The sequence below is a fragment of the Nyctereutes procyonoides genome, unplaced genomic scaffold (assembly GCF_905146905.1).
Source record: "Nyctereutes procyonoides isolate TBG_1078 unplaced genomic scaffold, NYPRO_anot_genome, whole genome shotgun sequence".
Lineage (NCBI taxonomy): Eukaryota > Metazoa > Chordata > Mammalia > Carnivora > Canidae > Nyctereutes > Nyctereutes procyonoides.
This window is the reverse complement of record NW_026575126.1, coordinates 2,105,502-2,120,669: the sequence shown is the minus strand read 5'-3', so window position 1 is coordinate 2,120,669 and position 15,168 is coordinate 2,105,502. Positions and strand designations below refer to the sequence as shown.

The window sequence follows — 15,168 nt, the reverse complement described above, 5'->3', positions numbered from 1 at the left end:
ACTGAGAAAAGGCCACTTGAGGGACTGTTTCACAATCTTTGAAAAAAGAAAAAATATCCAGTAGAGTTACAGGTATCTTTAAATAAACAGTTTGAAGTATTTTAATATTAACAGTTTTTCCTGATCAAGGAATTAAGACATTTTCACCATTCAAACTTTTTCCCCCTCCTATGTTATAAAAATAATTTTCTCTTCATGAAGGAAAATTATTTCTAAAGTCTGATAAAATTGGTAAAAAAGTAAGTGTACTCAACTCAGTAATAAGAGGATCTATAATAACCAAATGCTTTTTTTTATTTACTTATTTATATATATATTTTTTAACCGAATGCATTTAAAATGTCTTTTAATCCTCACAACAATTAAAAGATGCTACAGTGATTATGAATACAGGCTGAGTCAAACTAAATTAAAGTAATTGTGACTCTGGTTCATTACTTTGTGCTTCAAATTCCTCATCTGAAAAATGATAGTAATGTTCACCTCACTAGGCTGTTAAGAGGATGAAAACACTAATACACATGCTTAGAAAAGATAAACTTCAACTATCCTTACTTTACAAATTAAAAATCTTTCATTTTGAAAAATGGTCACCTCAACTGGGTTCCATTTAATACCATCACTCTATTTTAGGCTAGTGCTGTCCCTTGGACACCATTCACATGGAAGATATGATCAGAAGAGCTAATATACATAGCAAGAAGAGTTTCCTAAGATCTCACATTTTAATATAGGCTTCGTTTGTGGCATATTTTAAAAATTATAAAGTAATAAATGGCAAATGTTAAATATTCAGATTACAAGCGTAAAAAAGTACAAGTACCCCATGCTACTCCTCTCTGCATGTTCTCAACCATAGGTGCTTCCTACAATTAGCCATGGGAGCCCCAATTCCCTTATATGAGAAATGAGGACACAGGTACGAGTTTTTAAGGTTAGAAATGTTATGGATATGAAGCACCGACCCCACAGTCCAGCACAGAGGCACCCCAAAAATGATATATACCACTGTAGGAAAGTCTGTGTTCAACTTCCTTACCTTTCCTATGTCTTATCGATGGCCAAATACAAAAATACTTTGTAAACTGTTAAGTGGTAGTCAACATGCAAAACGCACTTATTAGATTCTCTTTCTTCCAGAGGCTGCTGCAACTGAAACATGACACCAACAGATTTCAACTTTTCATATTCACTTTGATCCTCGAGCAGGACTTTACCAATAGCATGCAGAGATAGATGATGGACACAAAACATACCTTTTTTTGATAAAATGCAAATGTGTTGGGGTGGTTCGATGGGTTAGCATCTGACTCTTGAGTTCAGCTCAGGTCATGATATCAGGATCATGAAATGGAGCCCCATGTCGGGCTCCGAGCCGGGTGTGCCGCCTGCTAAGATTCTCTCTCTACCTCTCTCTCTTTCTACAACAAAACACCAACAACCCCCCTCCATCCAAAAAAACAACAAAAAACCTGCAAATGTTCCATGAACAGTTACTTTTCTACAGTTTTAGAGTATTCTTATTTCCAAGACGTAAGTAATTGCATATATGCTTGATTAATCTTAAAAGTACTGTGACATGGGGTCAGAGCCAACAAACCATCAAGTGACGAAAGCACAGGGGGTAAAAAAGGGAAAATATACGCTTAACAATCTCAATTTCTGACAAACGATGAAGCTAAACATAATGCTTTTTCCCAAATGCCACTCCAGTCACTTGAAGCTATGAACTATGAGCTGGAATTAACTCACAATGAAGTCTAAAACACATGGAGATGTTGATCAAATAATTATTTTGGAGGGAAGTGATGGTGGAAAGGTAACTTTCTAGGAAATGAATTAAAAGAAAAAAGGTCAGAATCTCTAAAGTGGAAAATAATCAAAGATGTATTAACAGTAAATAAATTCAGTGACAAGTGCAAAACATGTATTTCTATAAAGGTGAAGAGCAAAGCTGGGCTCACAGATTTGCACTGTAGGGACCAGCTATTTAGGTGTTCAATAGTGTCTCAACATCCCAATGATGGTACCTTCCATATTATTTAAGTACAGGTAACTGTGATATTTTAAGTGATGGGGAAAAAAAAAACCTGATGTGGAAAAAAACTGTGGACAGTGTTGAAGTTATTCTCAAAGTTAAACTAGCATTTATCTTGATTGTAATTTTGAGTATAAATATTCTGCCTTGAAATTTGAATATTAAATTTTTAAGTAAAAATCTATTGATTGTAATTGTCAACAAACTACCAAATTATTCTTACATTCTCCTCTTACCAACTTAAGTTGACACTAAGAATAAAGTCTCAGTGACCATATTATCTTATTAGAACAGTCGGGGAGGCTTTGTTCATATAGAACAATATTTGTCATGAATAATCCTCTGATTCCTCTTTAAGTATTAAGCAAATGAAGTTGTAAGCCAAATCCAGCAGAAAAAAAATTGTCAGCAGAGAGTGATATAAAGTCAAATTTTAAAATAGTGGATTTTGATTAAAACCAACTTTTAAACAGATTTATTTGACAGTGGGTTTGTATGTATTAACACAAAGACAGAATGATATTAGGAAGTACATTCTAGGGTTTGGTACCCTAATTTTCTCTATTAGTTAACTGCTTTAAAGGAGACAAATTCTGAAATCCTATAAAATTAATATTTTCAGTCTGAGAAACATTAATCTTGGAAAAATGAGCAAAAAATAGCTTTTAAAGGTTAGGAGTAGGAATGCCTGGCAATAATGGGAAACATTCCCAGCTGATTTTGGAAAAATCAATAAACATTTATTTAATGACATAAAGACTGCTTTATAACCACCCACTTCATCTTTTTTTTTTTGATAGAAATAAACCAAAAAATAAAACTAATAGTAATTAGAATTAAAAAATGTTTAACTAGTTCCTCCATTTTCCTTCAACCACTAGCATGCAGAAGCCATTTTATTTTTTAAAAGATTCATTTATTTGGGGGGGCAGGGGGGAGAGGAAAGGTTTTTGTTTTTTAAAGATTTTATTTGAGAGATAGAGAGCAGAGCAAGAGAGTGCATGGGGGTGGGGAGGGCAGAGGGAGTGGGAGAAGCAAGCTCCCAGGTAAGCCTAGAGCCTGGGGTGGGGATCCATGCCAGGCCCCTGGGTTCATAACCTATTGAAGGCAGACACTTAAGCGACTGAGCCACCCAGGCACCCTGGAAGGAGAGTCTTAATCAGACTCCCCACGGAGTCCCATGCAGGGCTGATCTCACCACCCTGACATCAGGACCTGTGCCAAAACCAAAGTCAGATACTCAACCAACTGTGCCACCCCCAAGCTCCTTGTAAAAACCTTTTCAAAAGAGTAAAATGAAAATGTTATCTTCCCAAAGCTGAGGACTGAAATTCTTTTGCATTGAAAGCTGAGAGAAATGTTAAGACCCGCTATTTTACTCAAAGATTAAACTACCTAGAGCAAGCTTCCTGTTAGAGGACTCAAAAGTAAAAAAGAGCTGGCTAAGCTTCCGACTCTTGGTTTCAGCTCAGGTCATGATCTCAGGGTCATGAGTTCCAGCCCAAGTCAGGCTCCCCACTCACGCAGAGTCGCTGAGATTCTCTCTCCTTCTCTCTGATCCTCCTGCTTGTTCTCTCTCTCTTTCAAATAAATACATCTTTAAAAAAAAAAAATGAAAAAGCATAGGGAACATACAAAAAATAGATATAAAATGTTCTAAAATAAACTGCACTCTCCATCAGAAAAAATTATCACAACTCACTAACAAAATACAATTCAAATCTACATTTTTAAACTATGAATAGAAATGCAAAATATGTACTGCCTTCAGTGAAATAGTATAGAATGTTTTCTACTGACTACTTTTAAGAGTTGGTAGTTATAGGCATGAATGGAAAACATGTGAAACTGCGAACTGAAATTTTTAAAGGAAACTAAAAGACACGGGTAATGAACACCTGAAAAGTTGAGTATTTAAAATATGGAGAGACCCTGTCCTATATGATTTTGCTCTCAATTTTGATCATTTAAAACAACTTATTGATAGAGGGACAAATAGAGAAAACTTTGAATAATAAGTATGTAAGAATGTAAAAAAATCCCACTCAAAAAACATTAAGCAATTTTTTTTAAGTTCAACAATTCCAATCAATAATGACAGTGTTAAAAAGTGAAGTGTTCTTTCAATAAATAACTTTACCATAAAATAGCAGTTCCCACTGATTAGGCAACATTCTTAAAGATAATACTAATTCAAAATAGGTTACATCTAAATCTGTTAATTTACACAAAAAGAAACTTCCTAGAAATGTTTGGAAAGCAAATTCACTTTGCTCTTAGGTGGTAACATTTTTAAAAATTTTGCACAAATTAATGCCATTTTCCTTTACTACAGTTTCTTGATTTGCCTCAATAAATCCATCTTACTTTTCAGCTTTGAAATAAATCTAACGTGTAGCAATATTTAGAGTAATACAGACATGTTTGAAAATGTCTTACTAAACTGTAAAAGGAGAAGTAAGCCACTCTATCTTACTTTGATAAAGTACACTTTCCGTTACCACACAGAACAGCATTTTTTGGTTGATGTAATTCTTAGGCACATTTTTTCATTTGGCAAAGAGGGTGGACAAGGCATTATTCACTTTAATAAAATGAAAATAATAAATTGTAGCTAAGCAAATTCTGCTACAAAAGGTAGCTATGGAGTAGACTCCAGCCTCTGCACAGGAGACATCCATTTCATGTTACTTCAAAAATCCTTTTTTTTTTTTTTTTTTAAAGCATATACGTTTGCTGAAATGCTCAAGCTGAGAAACTGCTGGGTTTTTTGTCGGCAGTGAATTCTTCCTAAAGTAATACAATTAACATAAGGTGCTAAGTCCTAGGAAGACAAGCACATATCACTCTATGCTCTCATTATGGAGGCTCAATTCAAGTTGCTTACTCTGTACTTGCTCCGCAGGCATAACACACGGTGTACTATAAATAAACACTCATAAAATTTTACATGTCAGTTTATACCTATTGAAGTTTACCACAAGTATATGGTCACTTGGATTTTCAGAATTACTTTGCCATTAAACAGAATCACGCTTCTCTCATAAAAAAATGCAGCAATGTTTACTGTAAATGTCAATAACGAAATATTGCACTTCAAGCAGAAGCACAACAAATGAAAACATTACACTTTGCCTATTACTTAAAAAAAAAAAATTGAGCTAAGAAAAGAATCTAGGATGGGGGACTGGTGGCTACTATGAATTTTCATACTTGAGTAATTCATCCTCCAAAGGCAGGCTGTTACAAACCACCAAAGAGGAAAAGCTTTTCCCTAATTAAAACAAAAAAAAACAAAACAAAAAAACAAAAAACAAAAAAAAAGGGCAGCGCGGGGGTGGGGGTGGGGGTGGGCTCAGCGCTTTGGCGCCGCCTTCGGCCCAGGGTGTGACCCCGGGGTCCTGGGATCGAGTCCCACGTCGGGCTCCCTGCAGGGAGCCTGCTTCTCCCTCTGCCTGTGTCTCTGCCTCTCTCTCTCTCTCTCTCATGAATAAATGAAAAAATAATAATAGTAAAACCTAATTGAAGTGTCCCTTAAAATGGTTCTAGGATAAAGAGGTTGAAGATGATGGCATAAAGGCCAAGGGGCAAATCCTAATGATTAACAAGAAAGATTTGCGAGAGGGATCCAGTTTGCGTTCTTGGCCAGACCCCTTACAGAACCTCCTGACCTTGAGCAAGTTTCTGGGCCCCTTTCAGCCTCCTTTTCTTCACCTGCAAAGTTGGTCACTGTTCTGAATATGAGAAAGCAAAGGAGATCCCGAGGCACTTGGGGCTCGGGAAGGTGGTACCGATCATTACTGTCAAGATGAACTTGTGGCAGGCAGGAGGCTCACTGGAGACCTTGCAAAAACTACGGTCCTCGCCTCACAACCCACTCTCCCTGCAGGTGGTGTTGCTCTGCTACTTTTCTGCTACTCACTTTTAGCGTCAAGCATTCTGAAGAAGAACGGAGAAGAAAAAGCGGGGGGATTGGGGGTGTTGGGGGTGTCGGTGGGTGTTGGGGTGGAGGTGTTAGGGGGTGGTGTTGGGGGTAGGGGTGTTGGGAGGTGGTGTTGGGGTGGGAGTGTTGGGGGTGGTGTTGGTGGGGGGTGGGGATGATATTGGGGGGGTGTTGGGGGGGTGGGAGTGTTGGGGGTGTTGGTGGGGATGTTGGGGGCGGGAGTGTTGGGGGTGTTGGTGGGGACGTTGGGGGTGGGAGTGTTGGGGGTGTTGGTGGGGATGTTGGGGGGTGGAGTGTTGGGGGTGGGAGTGTTGGTGGTGGTGGGAGTGGGGTGTTGGTGTTGGGGGGTGGCGTTGGGGGTGCTGTTGGTGTTGGTGGGGGGGTGTTGGTGGTGGTGTTGGGGGGGTGTTGTTGGGGTTGGCGGGGGGGGGGGTTGGGGGTGTGGGTGGTGTTGGGGGTGTTGTTGGTGGCTAAAAGCCGCCTTTCAGGGGCGCAGGACCGCGGCGCGCCCCGGCTTGCTGGCGGGCTGGGGGCCGCTTCCCCGCGGGACACAATCACCTCGGGCAGCGGCAAGCCGAGCCCCCGCACGGCCCTGGGCATCGGGGGCATCGGAGCCCCCGGGTCACTGGCCCGACGGGCCGGGGCAAGCGCACGCTCCCGACCCGACAGCGCGTCTCCGGGGCCACCGCGTCGGGCAGCAGCGTTTCCCCCCCGCGGCGGAGCCTCCGCCCTGCGCTAGTCCCCGCGGCGGCTGGGGCAGGCGTCCTTCCGAGGCTCGCGAGAAGCGCCAAACCCCCGGCCCGGAGCCAGGCCCCGGCCGCGGCACCTACGGAGGCGGCGGGATTCGAACGCGGGTGTCGCGGGCTTCCGGGCCCGCCGGGCTGCTCCGGTCCCGGGAGGCGGAGGCGGAGGCGCAGGCCCAGCCCCCCCCCCCCCCCGCCCGCCCGCAGGCCGGGCCCGCGCGGACCGACGGCCTCGGGGCTCCCCCGCCACACGCTGCGGGCCGCGCCCAGGTCTCCGGGCTGCGCGCAGGCCCACGACCGGGCCTCCGACCACGGAAGCTCGTCCCGCCCCGCCGCCCGCCGCCGCGGCCGCCGCGACCGCCCAGACGGCGAACCGGCCCGCCGCCGCCCGCCGCCGCCCGCCCCGAGCCCGTGAGCCGCACTTACTCGAGCCGAGCGATTTCCCAGACGCGGGGCCGGCGCCGGCAACGGGAAGGGCTCCTCTACGCGGCAGCCCGGGCGCCGGCGGTGACGACATCGGGGCCGCGCCGCCGCCCGCGAAGGCCCCCGCGCACGGCCGGCGGCGCCTGCGTGACGCGTCACGGGCGGGGCTGCGCGTGCCGGCCCGAGCCTCGGAACATGTCGCGAGCGGGGTTCCGAGCCGAGCGGACGGACGCGGGCGCCTCGGTGCCCCAGGGGCTGTTGAAGGCCGCGAGGAGGAGCGGACAGTTGAACCTGTCGGGCCGGGGTCTCCGCGAAGGTGAGGCGCCGAGGTGGGGCGGCGGGGGGCGGCCGGGCCCTCCCCTCCCCCTCCCCCTCCTCCCCCAGCCCTTGACCCCCCGCGGCCCCGGGGCTCCCGCGCACGCGCACTGCGCTGCTCCCACCGGCCCCACGGCGAGCGGCGGCTTTTTTTTTTTTTTTAAAACACTGTGTCACGTGTAGAGTAGACCGGGCAGGTGAAAGGGGCCGTGATGGTGATGGAGGCTCTCTGCTCTGCCTGCAGAAGCCTCTGGTCCCTGGAAACGTAAGTGTCTTACGAGCACGGACGCCGACGCGCGTCGGGTCTCCCAGACACACGGTTTCCCGCGGGACCCGCCCGTGCGGTTGCGGGTTTTTTTTTTTTTTTTTTTGATCTGTTTGATTTCGTACGTATCACCACCCGAATGTACGTGTTTGTGTACTGTCCCCCCTGCCCTCGCGCTACCATGTTAGTTTCGGGAGGCAGGGAGCTTTGTTTCATTCATTGTTGTATCACGAACACTCCCCCTCTCCCCCCTCCCCCCCCAAAAAATGTGTGTGCGGTTCATAACAGGCTCTTATTAAATGTTGGTGGAGGGAATAAGTGAAGGGATGTTGAATTTTTTCCAAGTAGTAAGTGATGCGCCGGGTGTGGAGGCCGGGAAAATCAAGGCCATCCCACCTTTAAGGTCAGCGTTAGCACAAGCAGAGCCGTCTCAGGCCCCTGTGAATGGGGGCTGCCCTCTACCTTACTGCGGTTAAGCCCCGTATTAGAATGAGAACAAAGCTCAGGATGCCCTCGGCAGGGAATCCCAATACCAGAAAGACAACAGAGCTCAGGGAATCCCATATTAGATCTTAAGAAACTCCCACACCCTTTCCCCCCCCCCCCCATATTGGAATGGGGAAAAAAAAAAAAATTCCTCCGCCGCTTCTGAAAATCCCCTAGACCAGCCCATAAAACACCCAGCTGTAACCCACTTCGGGGTCCCAGCCCCTGCTCTGCTGTGTCGGGTGCACTTGGACCCAAGCTCGAGCTTGTAAATAAACCCTCGTGTGTTTGCCTCGGTGTCGGCTCCTTGGTGGTTTCTCGGATTCGCAGTCTCGGGCACAACACCGGAATGTACTTTTGAATTGGCCTCGGGTGGTTTTGTCTTTTGAAAGTCCAAAGGAGCAGATGAAGTGGGTGTGCGTCGCATTTCTGTGTGGGGGGGGAGGGGGATAGAAGCAGGAGCAGCACATGGCATTTGTCGCTTACATGTCAAAAAGAAACCCTTGTTGCGTAAGGTACAAGGTGTTTACCTAGTTGTGGCCTTCGACATCTGTCATTCAGCCTTGGACGCCCAGCCAGGGTAAAGCGGGGCTCTACGTAGGGCCTCTTGGGGGCCGTGCTCCTTATCTACCTGCCTTTGCTCATATAACTTTATTTATTTTTAAAGATTTTATTTATTTATTCATGAGAGACACACAGAGACAGAGACACCGGCAGAGGGAGAAGCAGGCTCCATGCAGGGAGCCCGACGTGGGACTGGATCCCGGATCTCTAAGATCAGGCCCCGGGCGGAAGGCAGGCGCTCCACCGCAGAGCCACCTGGGCTGCCCTCCTGTAACTTTATTCATTTAAATATTTATTCATGACAGACAGACAGACACACACACACACACACAGAGGCAGAGACACAGGCAGAGGGAGAAGCAGGCTCCATGCAGGGAGCCCGACATTGGACTCGATCCCGGGACCCCAGGATCACATCCCAGGCCAAAGGCGGTGCCAAACCGTTGGGCCATTGGGGGCTGCCCCCTCCTGTAACTTTAAAATGCATAATCTCATTGTACCTTATTTTCTCATTTATAATGTAGTGATGATCGGACCCGCTCAAATTTAAATGAGATAATACATACAAAGTACTTGGCATGTGAAAACTACACCATAAAAACTGTCATTATTTTTATTGCTGGCACTGTTGCCCTTTAACAGGCTTCCTAAATGCTTCCCTGGGTTTCTTTAAATCTCACACTCTGCATCAGTGTCATCATCAAGAGTTTTCTTTTTTGAAACCTGGATCTTATTATGTCACTCACAGTATTTAAGGACTCCCCATACATCACAAGATTCACTATAAAGTTCTTGGGACAAACATACAAAAACCTTTTGAAATGTTGCCCCATAAGTATTTATAAGGCCCTCCCATCTCTTCTCAGAATCCTACACTTTAAAAACAGTGGCTGTAATGAAAGATTATCTTCCGCAAACAACTAATCTTTTAAAACATAAAACAGTCTTTTAGATTGTAGAACAACAGTCTTTTTAGAATAGTTTAGGTTTCTAGAAAATTGAACAGATAGTACAGAGCCCCCATGTACAGCCTTATCCCAGTTTATAGCTCTCCCTTTACTAACATCTCGCATCCAGTGGGACATTTGTTACAGTTAATGAACTAATATTGACACATTATCAAAGTGCACAGTTTACATTACTGTTCTCTCTCAGTTTTATACAGTTCTTTGAGTTGAGTTTTGACAGAAGCGTAATGCCCTGTATCTGTCGTAATGCCCTGTATCTGCTCTCATGGTATCATTTAGAACAGTTTTACTGCCCTAAACATCCTGAGTTACACCTGTTCGTTCAGGCCAGCTTGGCAGCCACCTCCTCTCTGCTCCTGTAGCTTTGCCTTTCCCCAGAGATCATATAGTTGGAATCCCAGAGTATGTAGCTTTTCCATACTGGCTTTTTTCACTAAGCAATATGCATTTAAGGCTCCTTTGTGCCTTTTTTGGCTGGATAACTCATTTCCTCTTATCCTGAAATAGTAGTATATGGTATGGGTGTACCATTTTATCCATTTACCTTTTGAAGGACATCTTTGTTGCCTCCACTTATTGGCAGTTATGAATGAAGCTGCTGTTTGTGTTCAGGTTTATGTGTGGACATAAATTTTCACCTACTTGGATGTAAAGCTAGGAGTGCCATTGCTAGATCCCATGGTAAGAGTCTGCTTAGCTTTGCAGGAAACTGCCAGACCGTCTTCCGAAATGGATGTACCATTTCGCATTCTTAACAGCAGCGAATGAACATTCCTGTTGATCCACATCCTTGCCACCCTTTGGTATCATCCGGTTTCTGGAGTTGAGCCCTTATGGGAAGGATGTAGTCCTATCTCAGTATTGTTTTACTTTGCTATTCCCTAACGACATATAATGTGGAACATCTTTTTATAAGCTTGTTTGCTATCTGTGTATCTTCCTTGGTGTGGCGCCTGTTCAGATCTTTTGTCCATGTTTTAATCGGGTTTTTTGTTTTCTTAGTGTTGAGCATGATTGTCCTCTGTCTTTTTTACGTTGTATGTCTGTTCATTTAGGGTTCAGCGAATAAGTGATACATAGAAGGCGGCCAGTGGCCTTTTGGATTTTTTAAAGTTTGTGTTATATGAAGAAGTATAGATGAAAGGTACATGAGTGTTTTTGTTTCTGACATAAAGTAATTGCAGAAAAATGATTACTGTTACTATTTTCTGATAAACCTTTTATTAGTCTACACATTGTTATATTTTAAAAGTTATACTCATTTTTTAAAAGTCTTTTGGGTTGCCAGGTGGCTCTCAGTTAAGCCTCCGACTCTTCGGCTCAGTGAGTCATGATCTCAGGGTCATGAGATCCAGCCCCAAGTTGGGCTCCGTACTGGGCATGGAGGCTGCTTAAAGATTCTCTTTCTCCCTCTCTCTCCGTCTCCCTTTGCCATTCCACCCTTGCTTGCTCTCCAAATAAATAAATAAAAATTAAAAAGTTTCATTTTTATCTTCTAAATATTATTACATAAAATTATGAATTATGTTCAAAAGTGATAACCAAACATGGCTTCTTTCTGATTGCTATTAATATGTACGAGGTATCATGAGATATTTTATAAAAAAAGATATGAGATAATAAATATGAAAATGTTTGAATTCTGTGGGGAGTTACAGATACTAATTTAAGTCACATTTGTTATACATCTGCTATGGTTTTCCAGATATTGTGCGAAAGAAGCAAACTAACACTTCAAAGAATTTATAGTCACATAAGCATTTTAATATGTTTTATTCAAACTTATTTATTAAGAATTGCACTTGCTAAATAACATATTCTCATGTTGTACTCTTAACTCTTACCTCCATGTTTATGCAGTAAAATTCCTACATTGGAAAAATAGAATCTAGCCTTTAATTTTGTTGTATATAACCCAAAGGAGTTAAAATTCTGTTTATTCTTTAGCTTAGATGATGGTCTCCTTGAATTGATTTTTCTTAGCGGAAGCTCTAAGAATAGTGAGACATTTTATTACCCTAATAAGGTGTTAACTGGTACCTAGTATACATTAATTTTTATCTGACATTGAAATGGGTACTCTTGATGGTTTTTAGTACCCTTTCTTTTTGTAAGCCGTAGTTCTTTTATGAACGCCCATTTATCATTTTCTTCTTTATACTAGTGTCTGTTATAGAAAAAGTACAAACTATAGGAAGCAAAAAAGGGAAAATAATCATTCAGGGTTAGTCACTTGATATTTTGAAGGTTTTTCTTCTAAAGTTTTTCATGTGAATAGGATATATAATTTACCTTTTCTTTATTATTTAACAAATTTAGCATTGTGCACAGTCCTGCTAGACTTCTTTTTATACATTTTTTTGGTGTCACTTGAAAAATCTGATTTTTAGTGACTATAATATTTTATGACTACTATAATTTACTTAAACATCTGAATATTGTTGGCAGTTTTAAGGTTATTCTTGAGTCAGTTCTATAACTTACTGACAAAGGTGTGGTGAAACAAAGTCACTGTTAATAACCAACTTCAAAGAAATATTAGAAATATTCTGAAAATTTTTAAATGACAGCTTTTTCCAAGCAAGTACACAAAAATATGTATCATTGTTTGGTTTAGTATGGATCTTGCAGCTTTCTCATTGGACCAAGTAAAAGAAAGATGGAATTTAAAAGAGGTATTGATTGTTGCCTTGTGGTTACATGACATTGGTAGAATAGTAGTGTAGAAAATGTTTTTTGGGTGATACATCAAAAGCTGAATGAAAATAAAAGGTATCAGAGTTTGGAACAGAAGAATGCTGTAAATTTTAAAGGAAACCACATTTTGAACTGACTGGAAAAATGGTAAGTGGATAATTTACTAAACAATTAAATTTGCTTGGAAACCATATTATTTAAAAGGGAAATATGGGTATAAGGCTATCTTTCTTACTTTGAAGAGAGCAGTTTTGTTAGTTTCCATTTGTAGAAGTAAATCAATAGGTCTAGGGTGTCTAGGCCTCAAGATGTTATGCCATCTGTTTTAAGGTACTGAGAATTTGCTTTATTCAGTTATGACACAGTAAAAACCGTAACATAAATCATGTATTTCCCAAGTTTTAAATAACCATCCTTAATCTATATTAAGTGTCTTCTGCTTTACTATTTAGCTTAACTCTGTATTTTGACTACTGTTTGTCTTAATGGAATAACAGCTAATAAGAATTAACCAAAGTATCAGATTTTAGTAACAAGTTATACCAGAAAGAAACTATTGAGTGGATCATCTAAAAACATTCTTAGAAATGAAAACAATAGGAAAGTGTTTTACTCTCTATATCATCACAGAATCTTGAGGTAAAAATTTAATTTTTAGTATACTGAAAGCCAGGGAAGTCTGCTTGTTTGGATTATAAAACAAGGAACAAGATGGTTAATTGAAAGTACTATTCCTATTTCTTGATCTGTTGAAATAGTTCTGAACCTCAGTATTGCAATTTCTTGAGTAGTATACCTCAAGTTATTATCAATGCCAAAATTTGCTTAATACATTAGTGCAAAGTTAAACTTATCCCTATATTAATATGTTCATTTACTTGCATTTTAGTATGTTTTCTTGAGTAGGAGAAGAAAGGGGATGTTGGTTAAGTGAATGCCATCTGTCGTAGATACTGTCACAGGAGAAGTACAGATTGGGAAGAATGGAATTATAGTTTCAGTGAGGCTTATCTTCACTATAAAACTGAATGTACCCTGACATTAAAGTATAAATTCAAGCTTGTTTTTCTCTTAAAGTGATTGGTAAATATGTTTCCTTTTTTATATGTTAAACATTGTTTCATTTTTTCTTACAGTGTCCTGCTGGACTTCCAGGAGTTCTCTTCATGCATTCTAATATCACAATGACTCAAGGGTTCTAAAACACAGAGACTATCCCTGTGCACCAGCTTCAAGCTGAAACTGAGTTAATGCCTTCTATGTAACTGTTTAATTTTGCTCTCGAGTGTATATATATATGTGTGTGTGTGTGTGTGTGTGTGTGTGTGTGTGTGTGTGTGTATGAGTGTATTTGTTTCTTAGTAAACTTTACATGTAGTCTGAAAGTGACACTGAGGTATTATGGATTGTCAGTATGGGATTCTTTAAAGGGGCCATTGGTTGCCATGAATAAACTTGTGGAGAAATTTGTAATATTTGTCAATGAGCTTTCTCTGATCTTTTACATAGTGCTAGACTTACTGGTTCATTCTTTTAAAATCCTCATAATTGGGTAGATCGTTTAGTGAATGGCATTTGTAGGATAAGCTGTTATTAAAATATTATTCTGCACCTAGCAAAAGCCTTTTTGTATTACTATTGCTGCATCCTAGCATTTAAGTTACTGTGGGACCCTCTCATTTAATCAGCAAGGAAGTTGGTAACCAGAGATGTTAGATTACTGGTCAGTTTGATTTGTTGCACAGTTTAAACCAAGCCTTAGTTCTTTTTTTTTTTTTAAATTTTTTTTAAATTTTTATTTATTTATGATAGTCACACACACAGAGAGAGAGAGAGAGAGAAAGAGGCAGAGACATAGGCAGAAGGAGAAGCAGGCTCCATGCACCGGGAGCCCGACGTGGGATTCGATCCCAGGTCTCCAGGATCCGCGCCCTGGGCCAAAGGCAGGTGCTAAACCGCTGCGCCACCCAGGGATCCCCCAAGCCTTAGTTCTTTGACTCTTTCGTCAGTAGTACATCCCTGATGTCATACTGTGTATTATAGTTTAATATATTTACAGCCTTTTAGAAGAAGGAGTCTACGTATACTAGGGATATAGATCTTAATAGAAATGATAATGGTTTTCTACTTTAAGGAAATATCATGTACTAGGGTGATCATTATATTTATGAAACTGTCCAAAACCATCAAAAAAGATTTTTAAATCTCATGATTTGTTGCTCCTGTAGTTTACCGTGTACACATTCTTTCGTCCTTCATGTAAACACCATTTTAAACATGTTTATTTCTTCTCTGTTTCTTCCCTTACCCACTTCCAAGTATCTTCAAATTAGATAGTTCTCCACCATCAAGCCATCTGTAGTCCCCATTTCTATAGTTGGCTATTGTCAGTAGAATAAAGAGTAATATGCCAAAAAATCATGCAAAGAAATCTTTTCTCAGTCTTTGTTAACAGCCATTCCGTTCGTTATAGAAGCCCCTAGTCACATATGGATATTTAAATGTTAATTAACCAAAATTAAATAAAATTAAGAATCATGTTCTTCAGTTACCTTAGCCACATTTTAAGTGTTCAGTAGCTATATGCCCCTAGTGGCTACTGTATTGAATAGTGCAGCATATAGGATATTTCCATCACTGTAGAAAGTTGTATCCGGTAGTATATGAAACAAGTATCATCTTGGGAGAAATATATGTGTGTATGTAGCTGTATGTGTGTATGTATG

General features: G+C 41.6%; 2 protein-coding genes across 4 annotated transcripts in view; one reads left to right on the top strand and one right to left on the bottom strand.

The window, feature by feature from the left end:
* The window catches only part of SRSF11 (serine and arginine rich splicing factor 11), a 42,019-nt gene extending 34,758 nt beyond the window's left edge, over window positions 1–7,261 (bottom strand). The window contains exon 1 of one of the 2 annotated variants that reach the window (XM_055339418.1): window positions 7,151–7,261. The gene's annotated coding sequence lies outside the window, so the exon portion shown is untranslated. The remainder of the gene's footprint in view (window positions 1–7,150) is intronic. The other variant, XM_055339417.1, reaches the window with a different exon arrangement.
* Window positions 7,262–7,340: 79 nt separating this feature from the next.
* The window catches only part of LRRC40 (leucine rich repeat containing 40), a 48,777-nt gene continuing 40,949 nt past the window's right edge, over window positions 7,341–15,168 (top strand). The window contains exon 1 of one of the 2 annotated variants that reach the window (XM_055339415.1): window positions 7,341–7,463. In XM_055339415.1, the coding sequence (XP_055195390.1) occupies window positions 7,343–7,463 (121 nt within the window). In that variant the 5' untranslated portion in view covers window positions 7,341–7,342. Of the gene's footprint in view, window positions 7,464–7,672; window positions 7,728–15,168 lie in introns of those variants that run through there. The other variant, XM_055339416.1, reaches the window with a different exon arrangement.